The sequence below is a fragment of the Microtus oregoni genome, unplaced genomic scaffold (genome assembly GCF_018167655.1).
Source record: "Microtus oregoni isolate MIOR12 unplaced genomic scaffold, Mior012 000081F_ref0000091, whole genome shotgun sequence".
Classification (NCBI taxonomy): Eukaryota; Metazoa; Chordata; class Mammalia; order Rodentia; family Cricetidae; genus Microtus; species Microtus oregoni.
Genome location: NW_024544541.1, coordinates 6,274,156 through 6,297,406, shown reverse-complemented (window position 1 = coordinate 6,297,406; position 23,251 = coordinate 6,274,156). Strand labels below are relative to the sequence as shown.

The window sequence follows — 23,251 nt, the reverse complement described above, 5'->3', positions numbered from 1 at the left end:
GATGGAGCAGGTGTCGGCACCCAGCTAAAGGGCTGGAGTCATACGCCAAGGTCATTAGCATGCAGGAGCCTTGAGAGGCTAAGCAGAAACAAAGGGGGAGCCCTCACTTCCACCGTGGCTCAGGAGACCACAGAGTGACCCAACATGTGGGCCACGCCGTCCCCCGGATGTGTAAGAGGCAGCCCAGCCAGCCCCTTAGGAGTAGGCTGCACCGTTAATAGCTGTTTGATGGACACCCACCACTATATTACAAATGGTTGGGAGCAGGAGAAATGCAAATGAGCCTGTGAGGGCAGAGAAGCGGCCTTCCCCTGTGTACCCTGCCGCACGGAAATGTCCCGGTTCTGTCCCGAGCTTCATATTTCATGCAGGAGGCAACCCTGAGATCGTGCCTCCAAGAAACCCTAGGGAGGGCAGTCAGGATGACAAATGGACCCTCTTGCCCCCCCTGGATCTAAGAAATGCCAAGCACCGAGGGTGAGGGCTGAGCTACCTGAGTGAGCCAGGGCCTCCGGCTCTGGAGGCTGATTTGTGGGTAGAGGGACACTGCCCTCACCCCTATTTACATGGCTCGGAGCACAGAAACTCCAGGAAGATTTAATGTTTTAATATGGGCATTTGGCTTGCTCTTTTCTAAATTATTTCATTTCCAAATCATGATCTTTTGTGTTCCCTGAGAGCCAAATTGAGCCATGCACCCTAGACCAGGGGATCTCCTCTCTCCTTACTTTGTCTGCTTCACAGTGCAGGTTCATTGAGACACAGAAAGGACCGGTCAGGGACTGGGGAGATGACTCAGTAAGAGTGTTTGTCTCTGAAAGCACGAGGACCTGAGTTCAAATCCCCAGCTCCCATGTAAAAAGCTGGGCAAGGCTGCAGGCACCTGTAACCTCAGCGTTGGGGGCAGAGACAGGCATATCTTTCTGGACAGCCAGTCTACACTACAAACAGCAGGCTTTGGGTTCAGGGAGGAACCCTGTCTCAAGGAAATGAGGTAGAGAGTGACAGAGGGAAATACTTTATATCCTGGAACATTCACGTACATACCCCCTCCACACACATACGCCATGAAGGGCAGCGTGTATGGCGTCACATGGCTTTTCCAGGATCTGCAGTATGGACTTCTGTATCTACATGAATACCCCTTGGAGAAGCACAGGAACTCGGGGATGACTTGACCTCTGTGCTCTGTGGCTCAGCTGGCTCACTTGGCCTCAGTTTCTTTAACTGCCCAGTCTCTCTTCTGCATTCCTTCTTTTCTGGCACAGACACAACCCACCGGCATGCTTTGCCCTGGGGCTACCATACTCCCCACACCAAAGTTCAAGTGACTTTCCACATGCACCTCTGGCCGCAATCACAGGCTTGCACCATCTCTGCTTAAGCTGGGGAAGGCTTTATTCTCCTCACGACACACCCCGAACCCTCTAAAATAGAATTGGAAGTGGAGCTGACTGAGCGCAGCGGTCAGTAATGCTACGAAGGAAACCATGGGCAGAAGAAATGTTGGAGGGGTCAGGCGCACCCAGCACGCTCATGTCGGCTGACTCGGTGTCCCATCTCCTGTGATTGGTTAATACTGACTGCTGACTTGATAGAGTCTAGAATCACCCAGGAGACATGCCACGAGGCACGGCTCTGAAGGATTGCCTAGGTTAGCCAAGGTTAGCTCCCTCTGAGAGGGAGTTTCTATATGAAGTTAACTGAGGTAGAAAAATCCACCCTAACTGTGGGCAGTACCACCCATGACCTGGGGTCTAGACCCCCTGACTCATGTTCCTACCCCAATGTTCCCCCCTCCCACGATGGACCGCATCCTCAAACTGTCATTCCAACTAAACCCTTCCTCCATTTAGCTGCTTCTGTCACAGCAATGTAACCAGCACCCCTCCTCCACACAGCTGTCTATAGATCACAGGTGATGGGGACCATTGGTACCAGACCATTGGTATCACAAGCCACTCTGGAGGCGAGACAGCCCCCTTGCTGTTCTTGAGTCCAAAGGTGGCAGAGTCAGGGTTAGAATCCAGGTCTCGAGTCCCCCTCTGTGGTCCTCCCCTCTGTGCCCATCCTTCATCCATCATGAGGCAGGTGAACACCTCAGTTGCCCAGGTACCCTGGTACCCTTCCCAACATTCGTCACTAAGGCTGTGCTAGTCAGTGTTAATTGCACGAATAAATGAAGAAATGGTTGTAGTCTCTTCCCTTGGTGCCTCAAGGATGCCAAACACTTGGGGACATTTATGAATGACATTTACAGGGGACTTGGCAAGCACTGGGTCCTGGGCTTGGCATATCACAACCCTCTAATTTAATCTTACAGCAGCATTAGAATTAGGGCTCCCTATGGGGAAACAGAGGCTTCTGTTGGTAAAGAAACGTCCCTACCTCCTCCCACTCAGAAACACTGAGAGCTGGGCCAGACACCGAGTAGGGGACGGAGATCTATGTCCACACTATAAATGCTGAACTTCCCCATGCCAGCACCGTAGTCTGAAGACATGATTACCACGGACTCAGCGGAGACCTTTCCTTCATGCCCAGTGTAGGACCCTTTCTAGGACCTGTGATCCCCCAACATCACTCCAGACCAAACCCAAATGATGAGGCTGACTCTAGCTACCAAATTATTATTACTGTTCTTCTTCTTGCTGTTGTTGAGGGGGTAGAGCATACGGGTGTGCGCGTGTGCACCTGTGGGGGACAGAGATTAACCTTGGGCATTGTTCCTCAGGCACTGACCATCATGTTTATTCGAGACAGGCTCTGTCATTAGGACCCGAGACTTTTCAATTAGGCCAGTCTGGCTGGCCAGCGAGCCCCAGGGATCTTCCTGCCTCTACCTCACCAGTACTGGGATTTACAAGCATGTCCCAAAGGTCCAGCTTTTTATGTGAATGGTGGAGATCACGCTGCAGCCCCACTCTTGTGCTGTGAGCCCTTTACCAAGTGAGCCATCTCCCCAGCTCCCTAAACTTTTTGTTCCCTTCGATGCCAGTCTCATGTGTGACAGATCATGAAGGCTCGTCTGAAGCAGGTCAAGTTTGCTTGTATTTTCTTCCTTCAAATGCCTAAATCCACACCAGGATCCACACCAGGAACTGCTTTGCCAATGTGCAGACAATCCTCCCAGCTAAGTCTGGTCCTGGGATGACCACAGCCTACCAGACCACCCCCCTCCAACAGTAAGGGGTGTCTTCTGAGTGGAATTCCCTTGCCTGGGCTGTCCCCTCCCAATTGCTGGGCAACCCACGAGCAAAAGATTAACAAAACACAAAAGAAGAGACATGAAAGTCATTTAGGAGGCACATCCAGGTGATCTTAATTGCAGGTGATAAACCATTGTTAAAAGGAAGGTTTATTATAAGAAAGTGTGGACCTGTTTCGGGTGTCTATGGGAGAACGGAGAAATGGCTTTGTAAATGCCATCTCCTCTCATAAATCGGAACGTGCTGTGGAGATCAGTTCGTTATCCAGTGCCGGCATAAATGAGGAAATGATGTGATAAATGGCATGCTTGAATGGTCTGAGGGCAGAGCTGGAGACGGGGCAGGAGGATGCTAGTTAGGGATGGCAGGTGGCCAATCAAATCATATTGCCCGAAATCTAGTTTGGGGGCCAGTTCTGTTATTCCGACCATAACTGGTGTTTTCCTGTCTTCAAGTCCACGAGGCCACTTTCAGAAGATTTTATATGGCTTCTCTTAAAGCCATAGGCCCAAATTACAGAGTAATCTCATTATGTCAGACGAGGGTAGAGACAGGCTCAAGAGACAGGAATCATTTTAACGTCGAGAAGCGATGCAGAATTTTAGGACAGCAGACTCCCTCATCTAGGGCCTGTGCCAAACTCCTGACTGTGACCCTGTGTTGCTGGGTGTTGTCCTACATGGAGCTGCATGTGTGTCCAATTGCATCCGCTGCAGCACTGTAAGATCCAAAGGTCAGAGAGTGGCCTTTTGGGTGGCCGGAGAGAACAACAGGGAGTCCAAATCTTTGTATTTCCAATGTATAGCTTGAAGAGAGAACAGGTCATTTTGTGTTTTCCTTTCTCTCTGTGTGTGTCTTGCGGATATGCGTGTGTGTCTACATGTGTGTGTTACAGATGTGAGTGTTCATATGCACATGGGTACTCATGGTTTTGGGTGTACATGCACACACATGCACACATATGCACATGGAGGCGGTTGTCAACCTCAGGCATCATTTCTTAGGCGTGGTTCACCTTGATTTTTGAGCCAAGGTCTTTTCATTGGCTCAGAGCTTTCTAAACAGCTCACCTGACTACTGTCCATTCAGCCAGAGGACTCTACCTAATTCCGCCTCGCCTAGCCCTGGGATTACAAGCATAGGCCACCATTCTGGACTCAAACCGAGTTCCTCATGCTCACGGAGCAGGCACTTTACCGACTGAGCCACCTCCCCAGCCCCCATGGTTTCTCAAATGCACGCCGATGCAGAAGCAGCAGTGGTGCTGAGTGTAACTTAAACCCACTGCATCCATGCATTTCGTCAAACAGAAAAAGACAGGGCCGCTGACACGGAGAGGCCAGGATGTACTCTCCCGCCTTTCTCCTGGAATTACTGCCCAGCAGGAAGGTGGTGGCAGCAATGTCTTCTCCGAATGTAAACGTGGACTAAATGCCTGGCTAATGTTTAAACTCCTGGAAAGTGGCCCCTGGCTAATGCTGCCAGCATGAGCTTGCTCAGCAGGGAAGGGTCACTTTCTGGAAGCAGTCTCCAACACATGATCTGCCTCTCATCTGCACTCAGCCCTCCAGCCTGTGAGGGTTGAGCAACTCAGAACTACAGCCTTCTGTTGGTTCCCATCAAATACAGCAGGCCGGTTTATTACATGAACTACCAATGGACTCCATCCAGAGGCTCCTACATGGGTATGAGCAGGGTCCAGATATGTTAGGAAGCAGGGACAGCCAAAAGGCTACCAGGGGATGCAGAGATCTTCCTACAAGCAAGGCTCCTAAGTCGCACAGAAGCATCATGTTGTTTTGGAGTAAAGACAACCAACCTTGCCTTTGGGAGACAGAAGAGGACTGGGGAAATAAAAGGATTTCCTTTAAAAGGGAGAGGACTTGATGGAGTTCAACACTCATGCACCATTAATAACAGAATTCCACCCCATGAGTCTCAGTCCATGGGGGCACACTGAATGTCATTCCATTCAGTCAGGAGTTCCCAAGCCAGGAGCTCTTTTCTCCCTTATGGGGACATCTGGTAACCTATGAGGACTTTGGCAGTTGTCATTCTTTGGAAGTCATACTACCTTAGGGACCTCGGTAAGAGAGTCCTTGGGGACCTCGGGGGTCTCCTTGGAGGGACAGTGAAGAGAAAGAAAAGTGGTGGATTTGGTAACTTAGTTGCTTTAATCCCCCCTGACATGAGGTGAATACAAACTTTCATGAACTGATAGCCCAGGGCCCCATACCAGGGTTTCCCATACTCCAAAGCCCTGGATGGTGGTGATATGGGGGTATAGAAGATCTTGACCTCGAGGAATTCATTGCCAGGTGGAAGCCACTGGAATCAGAAGATGTTCCTGATGTAGGAGTCCCCTCTGTATGCTATGAATATGTCTTTATTACCATTGGTTATTAAAGAAGCTGTTTCAGCCAATGAATTAGTAAAGCCAGGCAGGAAATCCAAACAGAGATAAAGAGAGAAAGTAGGCAGAGTCAAGGAGACGCCATGTAGCTACTGAAGGAGACAGACACCCAGAACCTTTACTAGTAAGCCACAGCCTCGTGGTGCTACACATATCAATAGAAATGGGTTAATTCAAGATGTAAGAGCTATCTAGAAATATGCCTTAGATATTGACTTGTTTAGTGTTGTAATTAATACAGTTTTTGTGTTATTATTTGGGTCTGGGCGGCTGGGAAACGAACAAGCAGTCTCTGTCTACATGTTTCCCTAGTGATCTGGCTAGGTTATCAATCTCTAGCTCCTGATGGAGGGCCAAGGGCGAGCCTGAGCACAGGTTCAAGATTATAGAAATGGTGGGAGAGGGTGTAAGAACGAGTCCCATGCCATGGCCTGTCCTTGGACATCGAGGACAGGGCACCATCTTGAGAGATGATGTAACCACCTTGCCGTCTGTTTCGCTTTCATTGTCAATGTCATATGACCTAGAATCATCTGGGAGGAGGGGCAGCACCATTCTGAACTCAATGGGGATGTCAAGTCAAGCACAAGCAAGCAGCGAGTGCAGACATGTGTTCATTTCTTTACCCTTGACTGTGAATGGGGTATGACTACCTTGTAGGACCAGAAAAAGCCCAGTGACATTGATGGATACATTGATTAAAACAATCAAGGAACAGAACTTGGGGGCCAGGTCTCCTCAGCACCATTGATCACTCTCTGGATCCCAGAACTGTCCAGGGTGAGGACTTCATACCATCCTGTTGTTCAGAGCACAGAATTCCAAATGGAGAGGACGGGAAAACAAACCAAAGGCAAAGAAAAGCAAAGAAAGAAGAGGGGCACGAATCCCACCACACTCCAAATTGCACTGACTAAATGAAAACTAATGCACCATGTTCAATGGTTGCTCTTTTCAAAATTCAAGTCCATGAAGGAAAGTGAAGAAGTTCAAGTTTGTTTGTCGTAGTTGGCAAGAGGTTCATCCTCAACCAAGAGGCTAACAGGAGTGGGAAGCTCATTCCAAAAGCTGTGGGTACACCTGCCTTGAGATCTGCATCTTGTCTCTGACTCTCTGCCTCGAGATCTGCATCTCCTCTGGCTCTCTTGAGGGATAGGGGCCTCTTGAATGCTATCATTCTAGACTCAAGCCCTCTATCTCCTCCAGTTGCTTTCCCCCTGAGTTAGAGTCCCCCCCCACACACACACACTGGTTTATGGCAATTATACAAAGCACAGGATTTCATTCTGACTTTGTCACACTCATGGAACACATGTTGAGATCTCCCACACTCTCCATGACCCTCTCTCCATTTCCCCTCCCTCTCACTTCTTCCTCCACAATCTCCTTCTATCTACTTTTTATGTAGATTTGACATAATGAGCAATAAAGAACACACAACACACAGATGCCCTTTAGAGAAAGCATTTATGTTAAAAGGTAAAAAAAGAGCCTAAAGTTGGATCCTAAGGAATACAGTCAACATTTGAGGGGTTCTTTGCAGATAGTCTTATTATTTAGCCCAGACTGGACTTGAACTCCCTGTCCTTTAGGCCTCAGATCCTCAAGAGCTGGACCTAACTCTTTCTTCATGATCTTTTCCCTGCAAGAAGGTCCCGCCTCATCACCGTAATCTGCTGTGTCCAATCCCAACCTATGAATAAACTGCATTGTTTAATAATCTATCACGGCCAGTCTGCCCTTTCGAGGTGACATTAATGTGCTCCCATTCTGTTCTTGCTACATGTCACGCTTGTCATGCCCATCAGGGAAGCCCCTGTGCTGTCACTTTCTTGTCTGTTTCCCCATTATATGTCTAGACCTTTATTATAAAAAGTAATTATGTTTCCGAGTCAGCCACACCTCCCAGGCTGAGCGATAACTTGTCCTATCTTATTAAATCTGTGGTTTCTAAATGGATGAGCCCAATCTCCGAAGACTGGCAGAGCCAGGACAAAAGAGGCAGGGAAGGTGGTAGACAAAAGCCATCCCATCCTGGAGGTGGGGTGTCTTCAAGCAGCCTGCAGTGAAGTGTGCTCATCCACTTTGGAGTGAGGCAGGCGGGCTCCGAGGGCAGTGGGACCTGTGTGCCAAACCATCTGTTCTCTTGTCAGCTGGCCCCTTTGGGGAGCCTGGGGCAAAAAGGCACTTAAATCTTTCTCAATTTCAATTTCTCCAGGTCAGGCTTTGGCTCAGAGAAAAGAACTTTCTACTAGACTCAGGCTGGTCTGGAAGTGTGTATGTGTGTGTGTGTGTGTGTGTGTGTGTGTGTGTGTGTGCATATGTGTATGCATGCACATGTGCATAGGTGGAGACCAGAGGTCCATGTTAGGATGTGTTCCTCAATTGCTCCTCATTCCACCTTATTCATTCTGTTTGTCTGTGGATACAGAGTCTCTCATTGCACCTGGGGCTCACACCTTCCACAGGCTTGACGGCCAGCAAGCCCCGGGAGCCTCCCGTTTCCACCTCACGTGATGATGGAGTGTCAGGTGTTGCCTACTATGCCTAATTTTCTGCATGGGTTGTGGGGACCAAACTCAGGTTCTCATGCCTACACTGTTTTGACCAAGCCTTCTCCACAGCCCCTTCACAGGGTGGTTTAAAGGATGAACGAATGCATTATAAACAAAGGGCTCAGAGCAGGGCTTATGCAGTGATATGTAGGCACTCATTTAAAAAGACATCAGTAATCAAGGAGCCTCAGGAGACCATGTCTGATATAGTAAGTAGACTAATCCCGCACATCCACAAGTCAGTATTGTCTGTCCATTTGCCCATACATCCATTCACCCATTCACCTGTCCATCCATCCACCCATCCAGTCATCTGCCTGCCTACCCATTAATCTCTGCGTCCACCCATTCCTCCCTTCAACCATCTACCCACCCATCTATCCATCTCCCAATAAATCATCCCTCCATCCACCCACTCACTTATTCAACACGTATTTACTGAGCTCTTCTGTGTTTCAGGCAGAGTTCTAGGAAGCAGAGGGGAAACAGGAAACGCCTCAGTCCTCTAGGCACTGTCAATCTGAGATGACCCTCGCCTGAGGTCACATCCAGGGACAATTTTGGCCCAAAGAGACATGTGGCAACTTCTGGGGACATTCCTTGGTCATCGCAACTTGGGTACGGAGAGAACTACTGGTGTCGGGTAAGCCTACAAGGCACAGAAAGGCCACAGCAACAAGGAAATGTCATGCACTGTTGACAGCTGAGGATGAGGACCCTGGGGAAGGGGTCTGTGAGAAGTCAAGTGGTCTACAGCTGGGAATGTTTGGGGCCATGGGAAGTTCCTGAGATCATAAAAGGAGAAGCTGAGGGGGAACAGGGGCCTTGGTTGGAAGGGAATCCCCAAATTCCAGTTTTGTTTAGAACAGAAATCACATGAGGTCCAAGGAATCAGAAATTCCCCAAACCAAGCTCCTACACTTTCCCTCCACTGTTGACCCCATGGCCACCAACCTTTCCAGCAGCCCCAGTTGTCTCCTTGTTGGCAAGTTCACTCCCTTAGGAAGAGGGCCTGATGTTTGATTGCAAACAACCCTTAAAATGCCACCAACCTTAGGCCATCTGGGAGAGGAGGCTTATGGAGTGCTCCACAGCCTCTCAATAGAGCCAACCTAAGGATGCCTCCTGCTTAGGAGACAGCCAGGGAGCATGCACAGGCTTAAATAGCAGAGGGACCTGTAGGTTTAATCTTGGCATGTGGTAGTGGACTGACCCTAGGTACCCAAGTGTTGTGTGAGTGAGGACAGGGACACTGGAGCCAGGTCTTGGTCCTATAAGAGCTACATGTTCTTTGGCAAGTACCATCGCATCTTTATGCCTCAGTTTCCTTATGCAAGAAATGGGTACTAGAGTGGTACCTGCTTATTAAGTCATTACAAGGACCCATGGTTGCCATAGGAAGCATTAACACATGGTACCTGACATTGTCACCATCTTGGTCATTTTCATGTCACTACAGATGGGACTTTACCTTTTTGAGACATGGTTTCCTTTACCCCAAACTTTACCCCAAACTGGGTATAAGTGTTGGCCTTACTGGGCCTGGGATTCATGCAGTATATATGCTTATTATGATTTATTGAAAACTTTGACAAAGGCGTTGAAATTAGTTCTCGTTTCCAACTAGAGTCGAATATCCAGAAAGGAGTGAGGCCATGCTTTAGGAGACCTGGAGCACTGGGGTGCCTTGTCACTTACCTCAGAGGTGCTCCTGGAGAACCACAATGCCATGTCGGAAGGTGAATGAAAAGTATCAGCCCTGAGCCGGCTTCCTTCCAAAAGCCGTTTGGATCCCACTGAAGGATTCTTGTACTTCAAGCACTGGGTACAGCTGAGGCAATATTGACTGAGGAAGGCCTCGCCGTCCCTACAGGGGTCCCTGAGCACATGCATGGATGAAGGGGTAGGGGCTGGCAGCTGAGAGGGGCATCATCTTCTTACAACTTGTCTCTGTCCTTGGGCCTGACAGTATCATCTAAAACGGGAACAGAAGCCAGGGCCTCTTTTCTGGCAGAGCTGTTACGAGTTCTGGGGTGAGGGCCCCCATTAATCAGAGGGGGGAAAGGGGTCAAGGGCTTTTTAGGAGCCTGACCCAGAGGTCTGGCACCACCTCAACAAAGACACCAGAATAAATTTAGAACCCATGGTTTCCTTTTACACAGAAGCCACCTGCTCGGACGGTTGCTGCTGCCAAACTCACTCAGACTCCATCCAGCGTCTTTCATGTCTGCAGAGGCTGAGTATTCCAAGGGGGAAGCAGGGAGGCCCACAGAGTACCACCTGCGTGCCACCACTCGGATCTGAGGGGCATCAAATGAGCAACATCATCAGGTCTCGTCCAGCCTCATAGGGTAGAAGGAGCGTTCTGAGCCTGGGTCTCCCGCCGGCTTCTATGTAGGAGGGGTAGAGCCAGGCAGGGAGAGCAGAGATGGCAATTTTGGTTGGAGAGGGGGAACGTACCCTGCTATGAAGCATCCACTAGGTACACTCTGCCACCGTGGATGACCACCCTGTCGCGTCAGGGACGCTGACCCTTCTTAAAGGATTCTATCTGAACCTGCGTCCCTGTACCTTGGGGCATTAACAGGCTGTGTGATACGCTGGGGTCACCTGTATCATCTTGAATGTTGTTTGCCCCGATATTTAACCCAAACAATATGGGCTAATTCATATTTGAAAGATCGCTTAAAACCCAGATCCTTGGGTCTAACAGGCGGAATGAGTTCCCTCCCATCTTGTCTGATCTATGTGGCGTGTGTGTGTACATGTAAGCCATGTGTGTGCATGAGAGGCCAAGGCCCAGAGTTCAGGTAGACCATTTCAGAGCATGCAGGACTCTGAGGTGATGGATCTGGACCCTTTCAATTCTGACTACAATCAATGTACACATCTTTCAATCCATGGGAATTGTTAGAACATTCCAACAATTGCAACACGATGCTGAGTCATGGTTGGCATGGCTTAGTTTTGAGTCTTTAATGATTAGAGACCTTCCAAGTTGAAAGGACTGTGGTACGCATATACACATGTGCACATATATGCAAATACATATGCACACACACAGAGTTCTCTACTGCTAGGGGCCTTTCAAAACTTTGGTCTTAAAGATACGGGATTCAAGTAAATGTCCTCATTTCCTTCTGACCAAAAGCAGCTTAGCGAAGAAAGGGCTTATTGGCTTATAGGTTACAGCCCATCAATCGAAGGAAGCTAGGGCAGGAGATCAAGGGGAGGGGCCTACAGGCAGGAACTGAGGCAGAGATGAGGGAAGAAAGTCGCTAACTGGCTTGCTTCCAGGCTCCCGTTCAACTACCTTTAATACACAGCCTACACCCACCTGCCTAGAGTTGGTATCACCCACGGTGGGCTGGGCCCTCCTAGGTCAGTTATCAATCAAGCAAATGCCCCACAGACATGCCCACAGACCAATCCCATGGGGCTAGTTCCTTAAATGAGGTTCGTGCTCCCCAGGTGGGCCGAGCTGATAATCAAAATTAGGCAGCCCAACTAGTAGACTTCCCCCTCCCAGATTTGGACTGCTAACCAGACTTAGTATGAGAGGTTATTATATCATGTCTTCATTATGATGGGTACAGAGGGTTGTAAAGGGTAGGTGGGGGCATTTCTATTGCCCCTTCCCTTCTTAGCTGTACGACACGGGAGTAAATGCCAGATACACACATAAAATACCCAGTGGATGTGTCCAAGACCCCGAGTTTGATTTTCTGTGCTCCACATGGCTTACAGGGTGGGCAGGCAGACTTCCAGTGAGCAATTCTCACCTGCCAAGCCCATCTGTTACCCTCTCCCTGGCAGCCAGGAAGTCACAAATTCGAACCCTGTGGGATCCCCGAAAGGTGCCATTGGGGTTGAGGAGTGAGGGGGAAGGTGTGGAGAACCTGGCCACCTCACACTGAGATGTGAGTGGGCCTCTTGTGAAAATCAGACCAGCTGAGACTTCCCCTTGACATCAAAGAGGTTTTGGAAAGACATACACATACACACACACACACACACACACACACACACACACACGCGCGCGCGCACGCGAAACAAATGTCACAATATGAAACAGAACTAGAAACTGAACTCCAGGGACCCTCCCAAGACATCTTTAAAAACAAAGGGAAGATAGTAAACCATAGGCTAATAACTAATCTCAATCTCTCCCGTAAGCAATGTCTTGGTGACTCTGGGCAGTAACTTTCAGAAGGAACTATACATCCCTGCCTTCCAGGTTAGGCAAAGACACAGCCCTTCAGCCCATTTGCAAAGACCAAGAGCGAGGGGCCTCAGAGATGTCCTCATATGCCTAGGTTGCACCCTGTCTGCCACTGGGAAATGCCCTCTTTTGAAGCAGACAAAAAAAAGTACCCCCTAGAAAACGATAGCGAAAGCAGAGTGAACGGAGAAGCAGGTTCCAAGGCACAGAAGTTCTTTTGTAGGACAGCAATGTCTAGTGTCTCCGTGGATTCCTCGTACACGCCGCTCCTAAGGGAATGTGCACCTCGCCAAAGAGTTTTCAGTGTTTAGTACAGAGGAGATGACGAGACCTAGGCAAACGCCTTGAGAAGGAAATACAACCTGTGTGAAGTCATAAAAATTGACAGAGACGGAGACTGAGCCTTCCCATCTTCCCATTTTAACAACTGCAGGAGACAAGGACCGCCCTTCCTCTGCTCCAGCACCAAAGTAAAATACTTTCTGTAGCCCCAGTTGCCAGTGGGGCCTGGGGACAGGGTTCATCAGTAAAATGCTCTCCCCGCACAAGCAGGCGCACTAGGGTTCAGATCCCCACCATCTAAGGACAAGAGCTGGGCTCAGTAGCATGTGCCTGCGATCCTACTACTGGGGAGGCAGAGACAGGAAGGTACCTGGAGCTCACTGGCCAAGTCAGTCTAGCCAATCAGTGAGTGCCGGGTTCACATAGCAACTGTGTCCCAAGAAATAAGCGGAGAATGACTGAGGAAGGCACCCAACACCGACTCCTGGCACCCACAGGCATGCATGTGCACACACCCCAAATAAACAGTAAACTCGAGGCAGTAAGCATCCGTCCTGCTGGCGAAAGCATTTTATGTTCTATACAGTTAACACCTATTTAAATTGGGTGTAATGGCTCTTAATTGTTTTATTCTATGCACAGCAACGCAGCCAATTGAATCTAATATTAGTCATTCATCAGATAAAACATTTTCAGAGAAGCAAATTGCTATATTTTGCCTTCAAAGAACAGCAAGCATTTTAAATACACTTTCCCAGAGCTGGGTACTGCTAGGAAAACAGTTTAGAAATGCTACTTCAAGCAACCCCCTTCCTACAACAAGATGAATTGAAACAAATGCTTAGCTCTGTATTTCGAGTGCTTTTATTTTTTTCTTCAAATGAAGCCTCTTTCTGTCCACCTGTCAAACACAGTTGTGACCCCATCAACCTAAGAGGTGGCCTCTGGGGCTGTGAAATGCGCCACCCGGCACGGATGCCCTTGGCGCGGCTGGCCTGCAGTCCTCCTTAGGATTATCCAGCTTCTCTTGCAACAGGAGAGAGGCGATGGGCCCGCTGCCAAGAGCTCTTTCAACAGAAATTCCGAAAGAAGATCCTGCGAAGTGCCGAGAGCCCAGATTTCCAGCCGTTCACTTTCTAGATTCCGTTACATAGCAACCATGCCCGCTCACACGGGCTACCCAAGTGAGTTAATATTTTGTTTAAACGACACGCTGCCTTAACCCTCTAGGAAAACCCAAGTCTGCTTCATCACAAGGCGCCAACCCAGTGGTCTCCCCAGCACAAAAGTCCCCAGCAATGAAGTGATGCACTCCCTTTATTCATTTCCAAAAGGGATTTAAAAAAAAAAACAACTAAAAATGGACCTGAGAGTCTCTTGGTGGGGAGTGAGGATGTAAAAGGTGGCATTTTCCTGTAATCGTTTGTGCTAATATTGTTAAAGGCATACGAACACACTCTTAATGTTTACATATGCACTTTAGCTAAAAGTGACTTACACAGTTGTATTTTGAAAGATACTCATTTCGCTCAAAGCCTCGATGTGAGAATTGACAGCCTAACTGCACCGGGCATCCTTAGGGTCTGGTCCCGCTGAGCGGCTTCTGTGCAGGCGAGATGTAAACTCACGGGTGACTCTAACCTGGAAGACCAGGATCCCAAGGGGTCCAGCTTCCCTGCACCATCCTGGTGCCTTGTCAGGAAGGACAGGAGTGGAGGTGACCAGCCATACTTAAAAATGAGCTTGCAAAAAGGCAAGGCTCCCCTTTAGCTAAAGGGATGACTAAATCAGCTCTGCTGAGGGCTTCTAGAAAAACAGTGCCAGAGTCCCCCAGAAAAACAAAATGAATGAAAGCAAAACCTCACAAAGACTAAATGACCCATCACACACACACACACACACACACACACACACACACACGCACGCGTGGACACATCTATCCCAGGATTGAGGCGCTGTTACTATAGATGAGTCAATGCCCAGTGGTCTCACACAGTAGTTTTGCATTTCTCCCACCCACCTCACCCACTTAGTCATACTAACTTGAATGGACATGTGACCCACAGATGTGTTCAGTTAGAAATCATGAGCATACATTCTGATTATCTGGTCACAAAGGGCTCACTGTCCAAGTTCTGAAAACCATCAGCGGTACTTACAGAAACCAGACCCTCCTCCTCTGTCCTATTACCTACCCATTGCCAGCCATGGTCAGGCAGGTACACAGGTTCCCACGGGCACAGGGAGCTACTGGTGGCGTGTGTTCTTAAAGACATCGAGTGATTACCAAAGCCACTTCCATGACTGTAGCCTTGTACATCTTAGTAGGAAAAAGCAAAGCAGAACAAAACAGAAAAGAAAAAGGAAACACCCCCTGTTGTGCCTGTCCAACCATTTAGTCATCGTGATGCCAGCCTTAGTCTCTCACTTTCCAAGCGAAGGGTGCCAGCAAGGCACCCTGGATTCCTTCGCACACCCAGTCCACGGCGCAACCAGCACTCAGACGAAGGCACTTAACTTTTTCCCTGTCCAGGAACGAGAGGATGGTGGGAATGTCCCAGGACTATTTGATGTCCCTTCTCAGAAAAATGCCAGTTCTTAGGGAGTTCTGGAATGTTTGAACAGCCGCCGCTTACAGAAACCAAAAGCGTTGTCCAGTCTGCTTTTGCCTTCTCTCACCTATGGCTCTCTCTCACACGATGACATAACCAGGGATGGATGACAAGAACAACCGGATGCCAACCGTGAAAACCCCGTAGCAAACACCAGGGCCACAGCTCTTTCTCGCCATTACATCATGATCAAATTACTCGCCCGATTCCTAAAGACACCCAACAGGCGCTGGAAGTACCAAGTTAGGGTTTGACTTAGAATTCACAAAGCTGCAAATCTTGAAGCTGCAAATCTCACAGGGCAAAGACATACCTTCTCATGAAGGTAAGGCCAAAACAGACCGATGGAGCCATTGAAGGCATCCCCAAAAAAACATTCTCTCAACACTCAGGAGGAGCTGTTGAGATAGCAGAACCAGAAAATCATTCTGAACCATTGAGCGTTGGTACCTTACAATCCAAGTGACACATTTATACAGGTGACCCTCTTGGACCGGAGGGTTTTCTTTTCTTCTCTCCATCCCTTTGAATTTTTAGCCATTTAGATTACAATCTGAATGGTTTAAATAAACAGCGGTATTGCTTCTTAAAGGGTGATGGAGGGGAGCAGGGTGGGAGGGAAGAATGCAGGATCCTGAAAAGCCTGCTTCAGTTTTTGCTTCCCAACTCTCAGAAAGCACCATGCATGGCAGGACCACCTTATATCACACCGTTAACCCTTACTAGGGGTTCAGAAGTGTCATGTCTCAATGTCAGCACTGGCCAGCTGTCTTTTCTTCCCCCTTCCTCTAAACTGCAGAGGGTCCTTCAAACAGGGGCTCCTAGCAACCCACCATTCAAGCCTCCATTCCTCCAGACAGCCATCAATCAACCTTTGAGGTCTGTGATTTCCCCCTGGGAAGCGCTCTTTTCCCCGTATAGTTGCTAGAAATGTAAAACTCCCTGCAGACCCAAGCATCCATACAGGACTGCCTGCACCATCTCAAGCCTGGAGAAAATAAACTCCAGATGCAACCCAGTCAAGGGGCTTGGCGTCCATGGAGAAAAGTGCCAGCAAGTCCACTCCCCCAGGGCAGCAGAGCCCAAAGATTCCCTCGGGGAGTCATTTAAGAGGCCTTTGGAACTGGAGGGGTGTAGGGGACTGTGGGGTGAAGGCATGAAAAGTTTGCAGCGGAGCTGGGGTCTGTGTGCTCTCCAAAGGGCACTTTCCACTGACTCCTGAAAAGGACCAGTCAGTGGCGCCTAGTTCGAACCGGCAGGGGCCGGTGTGACCGTGTGACCCCCATGCACACTGCACCCGAGTTGGCGTTAATGACAACCGTGTTGCAACTCCCAAGCTGGGGAGCATCGGGTGAACATGGTCAGGCGAAAAGGGTTATGAGCCACAGGGCAAAGCCATCTCGCTGTGAGAGTGGCGTATACCGCGGGCCCTGCTACCACTGGGACCGGTGAGCACGCTCTGGGTCCCCGCCCCGGGCGCCGGGCGCTTCCTACCTTGCGCGCTGTGCTGATGGTTCTCCATGGTCGTCGCCGCCGAGTCAGCCACCGTCACCGCTGCTGCCGAGGCGCTGGTCGCAGCTCCCGGGCCCGAGCCGGAGCCACCGCCTCCACCGCTCAATTCCGCCAGTCTCCGGTTGGTGGCCGTGAGCTCGGCTCTCAGGTTGGTCACCTCCTGGCTGGCCGACTGGACCGCCCCATCGATGCGGAGCGCGAGCTGCTTATTGTCTTCCATCATGCTCAGGATTTTGGCCTGGGGGCGAGAGAGGTGACAAAGAGCTGCATGATGTGCGTTGGGGGCGCGTGGCCGGCCGTGGCCCCGGCTCTACCTGTTGGGTCACCCTAGCGGCCCGGGTTTCCCCGCGCCCCGACCCCCGGGCACCGGCAAGCGCCGGCTCCTCCGGCGCAGGAATGACAGCGGCGCCTCCAGCCCGAGCCGCGGCGGTGGCGAGGCGGCGGGGGGAGGAGGAGGAGAAAGAGGAGGAGGAAGAGAGGAGGAGGAGCAGCCGCGAACGGCGAGACCCCGGCGGGCGGGCGGGCGAGCTGCGAGCAGAGGACACCGTGCGCCGCCCGGGCCAGGCGCTCTCCGAGTGGAGCCTACCATTCGCGGCTCGCTCGGGAGGGGGCCCTGTTGGGGACCTTGGGGACCTCCTCGGCCTCGTGAGTCCCCCACCTCCGAGACACACCCCGGAGAGTGGGGGAGGAGGGCGGCGCCCGTGTGAGGTCGGAGGTGGCACCCCCAACGGAAGGGTTAGGGGTGCGTCCGGGGCCCCGGCTGTCCCGCTGTCCCCTCCCTGCGGCGGTGGGCAGCCCCGCCCCGGCCAACTACTGCCCGGCTCCGGGCTGGGGTCGCCGCGGAGGAGGCGATGGATGCTTAGCAGAGAGGGATCCTTGCATAGGGGGCCTCCTGGAGGGGAGCGTGGGATGGTGGGCCGAGGGAGGGGGCTGCTGGAGTGAGCTCAGGAGTGGGGTTCTTGTTTTGCCAGTTGCAGAGATGAAATGCCCAGAGGGGAGGAAAGCTGGTGGACAGTGAGCCTGCCACCTTCCACCCCCACCTCAGTGCCTGACCTGCGCTGTCCTTCTCTACCCCGGGCCATTGGTGCTGTGGCCTGCCCGCAACCCGGAGAGCGAGAATGTGTGCACCCCCTAGATGGAGGGCTAGCTTGTACCTGGTCCTAAGCTGCTTGGCTGGCCTGAACGTTAGTGGGAGTAAGGAACTGAGGCCAGAGAAGGGTTGGGAGGTGTGGCGGGGCTTTCTTTTTCTCTCCTTCTTCCTGAGGTAGGAATGTTGAACCGGGCTACCTCGGTTTACCTCCTCCCCGTTCTGAGAAGAATTGAGGTAACCTTAGCTTGCATAAGCCCTTCCTGGCTCCTTTCTCTCCCAGAGCACACACAGGCTTTGCATTTTTCAGTGGGGCCCTGGATTCCAGCCACCAGACCTTGTTACCATAGCAAGCTTCATTCCATGCAAATAGGAGGTTTTCAAAGAGCCAAGTGTAACCCCGCCAACAGTGTGCCACCATTCCAGGCCAGTCAACCTGGGGATGGGGGCTGAGAGCAAACTGCAGAAGCCAAAGGAATGCTCTAAAGGAAACTCACCCTCCAGGTTCAAGAGTTTTTCTTGAGAACCAAGTAGAAGATGGGGCATTTTTGTGTGTTTGACTCTGTAGGGGAAAGAGTACTCCTCCTGTTTTAAGAAGAAACTGAGGCTCTGGGCAGTGTTTTGCAATTGCCCATCAATCCACAGAAACCAGATGGTGAGAGGTTGAGGGTAAGTAATCCTAAAATGCCAGTTAATCCCATGTGCTTTCAGTACACTTTTTTTGTTTTTGAGACATGGTCTCTCCAACTCACTATATAGTGGGAAATGACCTTGAACTTTTGATACTTCTGGTCTCTACTACTGAATTGCTGGCATTACAGGTCAATACTGAGCTTAATAGGCATGCTGCATCACACCTAGATTATTCGGTGTTGGGATCAAACTCGGGGCATGGGGCATGCTATAGAAACACTACTTACCGAGTTACAGCCCCATTGGATTCTTTTATGTAGGACCATAAAGGTATTTGGTTGCCCTGCCCTTTCCCTATGGACAAGCTTTTGCAAGAGGAGTGGACATTCTTAGATGGCAGAGTGCAGGTCCCAGGGCATAGTTTTCTCCCTTCTAGCCACTTTGCTCAGTGTGGGTATTGAACCTCTGACCTTAGTATTCTTAGCTCAGCCTTGACCAAGTAGGTCGACAGATGTCTTCAGAGAGGCTGGGTGTGTTTAACATCCAGATCCCATTCTTGGAAGGCCTTTGGGAACCTAGGAGGCATCCAACCACAAGGCTCTGTGGAGCTCCTAAAGGATGATGTCACTGGGGAACCCAGTTTGCCTATACCTTCAAACGTTAAAAGTGGTGTAAGGCCCTTTAACACCAGCACCCAGGAGGCAGAGGCAGGAGGGGCTTTCTCAGTTTGAGGGCATTCTGTTTATTCAGGAAGTTCCAGGCCAGCCAGCCAGGGATACATAGTAAGACACTGTCTCAAGACAAAGAAACGAACAAACAAACAAACTAATTAATTAAAGAGAAAGGTTAGCGTGGAATTGCTATGTAACTAGGCATGTCCATTCCAAACAACCTAGATAGCTAAAGAAAAACTTGGAGGGATGGCAGGAATGGTGTCGGTGTTCATAGTAGCATTGTCTGCCTTAGTCCTAAGGTGGACAGAGCTTGGCAGGCCACCAGCAGATGAAGAAACAGTGCTAGCCATCCATATGGTAGAATATTATTCAGCCATGATAAGAAGTGAAGGACAGACATGACATTCCTTATAACCATGAAACCCCAAAACACTGTGCCAGAAACGAAAGGTCACACAATGTGTGACTCTGTTCCCGTGAAAATTCAGGAGAGGTGGATCTAGGCAGCCAGAGGGCAGACAGGTGGCCGAGAGAGCAGAGCCCGAGGAGGACCTGCTTACTGAGTTATTTTAGGACTGTTGTAGGGTATGCTGAATGTTGAAGGTGTCTCGGAGCTAGGGAGTGGCTGTGTTTGCCCAGCGTTGGAAGTAGACTAAATGTCATCACGTTGTTTGCAGTGGTGCAGTGGATATCACCATCTATGAATGCTGAGGGCATAATAAAAGGCATGGATGGGTGGTGGTAGGGGTGCCCTAGGAGTAAACTCAACCAGACAACAAGAGAAGCTGTACACAGGTGTGCGTGCGTGTGTGTGTGTGCATGTGTGTGTGTCTGCACATACCCCTTAAGACACTCACCAGAAGGGCAGGGATGTGTCTCTTTGCATGTTCCCCAGCTTTACTGTGAACTTGTGGGCTGGAGAGGAAGGTGGCTGGGCCTTTTCCTGTTTCTCTTCCTGTTCTTGTCACCTAGCCTGTAGCTGGTGCTCCATCCTCCACTGTGTCTGAGTGTGTTTGCGCAGTAAACAAACTGAGAAAGTGTTACTCATTTTCCCTCCATGGAGAGACTGTCCCACACACTGGCATCTCCACATCAAATCACAACAAAACAAACATCTCGAGAGGGAGAGAGAGAGAAGCAAGGACATATTTTTGGACTTCTCTTTTCCTCTCTTTTATGTGTGTGTGTGTTATGTGTGCATGGAAATGTTTACACACCCACTAGTGTGCACATGTATGTGGAGGCCAAAGGTCAATATTCATGTCTTCCTCTCTCACTCTACATGTTATTAATTAATTAATTAATTAATTTATTGAGACAGGGTCTACTTTGACTTCCTGAACTCCAGCCTATTGCACTGCTCCTCCCTGGGTGACCTCAAGGAACAAACAAAATAGCTGCAGAAGCGGTGTCTTCTTATGCAGCTCAGAGAGAGGAAACTTCTAGCAAGAAGTGATGCTCAGTTGTTGGGGAGCCGGTCAAGGTGTTGAAGTACTTGTGTAAGCAAGAGGACCAGAGTTCAGAGTTTGGGGCCCCAGAATCCTTGCACGCGTCATGTGGAGTGTGTCAGCCTGCCTGTAATTCCAGCCTCAGGAACCAGAAGACAGGGCATTCCCCAGAGCAGGCTGGGTAGTGAGACTAGTCTTATCAATGAGCTCTGAGTTGGAATGAGAGTCCTCGGTGAATAAGGTGGAAGAGCTATGGAGGATGATTCTTAACATCGACTTTGGGCTTCCACACGTATGTGCATGCTCACCTGCACATCCACATGCAAACATGCGTGTACACAGGCATGCATACCATAATATACAGATGAAGAGAGGAGGGGGGGAGAGAGAGAGAATGAGAGAGAGAATAGCGAGGCTCAGTGCACATCCACAGCAGACAACCCATCTTTCCCCAGAAACAGATGGGCCTTGTCACTGTGAATAACGTCCTGGGTCCCCACCTATGTGGCTGCCTTCCTCCATGGTGTGATGCTGCTGCTTGGGTAGCAGAAGGTACCAGGCCTTGTGTCCTCTAGCTTCCTCCTTGTCTGCAGACAAATTGGGGCTAGATGCAGAAATGAGCTCCTGTCGACGCTGACGAAGGAGCCAGGAGCAGTTAACGCCATGCTCGAGAGCGTGATCCATCCTCATACTGTATCATGGGGTACATTCTAAACCACAGGTGAGTCCACAGCCTGGCACAGTCAGGCCCCTGGCTCCTCTTCCCACAGCCCTCAATTCTTCCCACCTCGGAGCAGAGCCTTCCTCTCTTTTTGCTGTTCTCCTGCCTAGAATATTCTTCCCTGACTCTCTGTCCCCGATTCCTTATCATCTGTCAGATTGAACATTCCACTCTGACATTTCATAGCACAGGTCACCGCAGATGGTCACTCGGTTTATTTACTTGGTAAACTTGAGCGACTGTGCTCTTGGATAGATCGAGAGGTAAGTCGCCATCTGTGTAGCTTGCTTGGGTAGAGGTCTTTCTGTTTCTCCACCAGCAGCCCCAGTTCTTCTGTTTTGTGTTGGCATTCTCAGGAATAAATATCTCTTTGGTGACATAATTTGATTACTTAGATTGCAACAGAATCCCCCGTCTAAAACTCCTCCTCTCCCACCACGTATACCCACCCTGCTGGAGTGCAGCCCTCAAGGGGTGGCTCAGGGTAGGGGGAATTCTCCTCAGTTCTGATTTTGTTGCCTAGATCACCATCGATGCTTCTCTACAGAGTCTGCGGATAGTGGAGCAAATTCATGTCCCTTGTCCTCACACCTCCACATCCACAAATAGTCTCGTTGCCCTCATTAAAACCCTCCGAATATTCAGCCGTCCCTAGGAAACCCAGGCACATCTTCCTTCCACTACAGCTATTCCGGGCTCTCAGATTCTTGCTATAATCTTGCTGGGTGGGGAGGGGCCTGGATTGAGCATTTGATGCTCATTTTGATGCTCAACTCCAGGGCTTCCTGGAAGGCTTTCCTTGAGGCTGGTACCCCACTGGCAGGTCCTTCCACACATCTTAATTGAGTGGGGGAGCTGGGGGCCTGCTCTCTGCTTACTCCCACACATGGCCCAGTTTTCTCTCTGACTCAACCCGGGACTCATTTTTTGGCTGGCTGGGAAGCTGGAGGTGGCATTCATGTGCATCCTCTCAGAGTTGAGAGATGAGCCAAGGGTTTGTGGGGATCCCTGTGTAGGACAGGTGGGAGGGAGAATCTGGAGGAGGAATCGGCATATGGTAGACTATTTGACTCTGGAGTCAGTGACCATGAAACCCTGGTACTTCCTAGACTCTGCATATGGCTACGACAGCATGGGGAGCATCTGAGAAGATGGCCTAACAACTGCCTTAAGAGATTAAAGGCCACTTCCCCGCAACAGGGTCCCTCAACAGGCTTTGTGAGGCGCCTCTCTAAACTCCAGGCTCTTCCTAATATTTCTCAAAATAGGGATGAAGCTTTCTATCATCTGCAATCTTCAGAAGATGGTCATTCAAACAAGAAGCCAGGGCCTGGGAGGTGTCTCAGTTGGAAAGGCATATGGGCCTGATTATGGATCTCCAGAACCCACATTTAAAAAAAAAAAGCCAGGCCAGGTGGTGGTAGCACATACTTTTAATCCCAGTATTCAGAAGGCAGAGCCAGGTGGATCTCTGGGGCTTCTTGGCTAGTCAATCTAGCCTACTTGGTTAGTTTCAGGATTGCAAAAGTATCAAGGTGAATAGTGCTTGAGGAATGATAACCAGGGTTGCTGTCTGGCTTACACACACACACACACACACACACACACACACAGATACACAATAAAAAATGACATTAGGACATACTCCTGACCTACGAGAATGCCCAGGCAGAACCCAGAATCCATGTCTACAGCAGGGGACATGGGAGAATCCAAGGCATGGTAACTTTGGAACCCACCTCTTTGAATGCTCAGGGCAGGGTTCACAAACTACCAGGAGCGGTGTGAAATGTGTGAATGCGGAAGCTTGCCAGTCTCAGGAGGGGTTTAAGGGTCTCCTATCCATCCTCTCCTTGTTGTCAGACCCAAGTCTCCTCCATCCC

General features: G+C 50.1%; 1 protein-coding gene across 1 annotated transcript in view; it reads right to left on the bottom strand.

Moving 5' to 3' along the window:
• Positions 1 to 23,251, bottom strand: part of LOC121441773 — a 641,711-nt gene that overhangs the window by 66,925 nt on the left and 551,535 nt on the right. Inside the window, exons 3-4 of the mRNA XM_041643053.1 lie at positions 16,788 to 17,043; positions 13,648 to 13,776 (exon numbers count right to left, since the gene is read on the bottom strand). Coding sequence (XP_041498987.1) covers positions 13,648 to 13,776; positions 16,788 to 17,043 — 385 coding nt within the window. The remainder of the gene's footprint in view (positions 1 to 13,647; positions 13,777 to 16,787; positions 17,044 to 23,251) is intronic.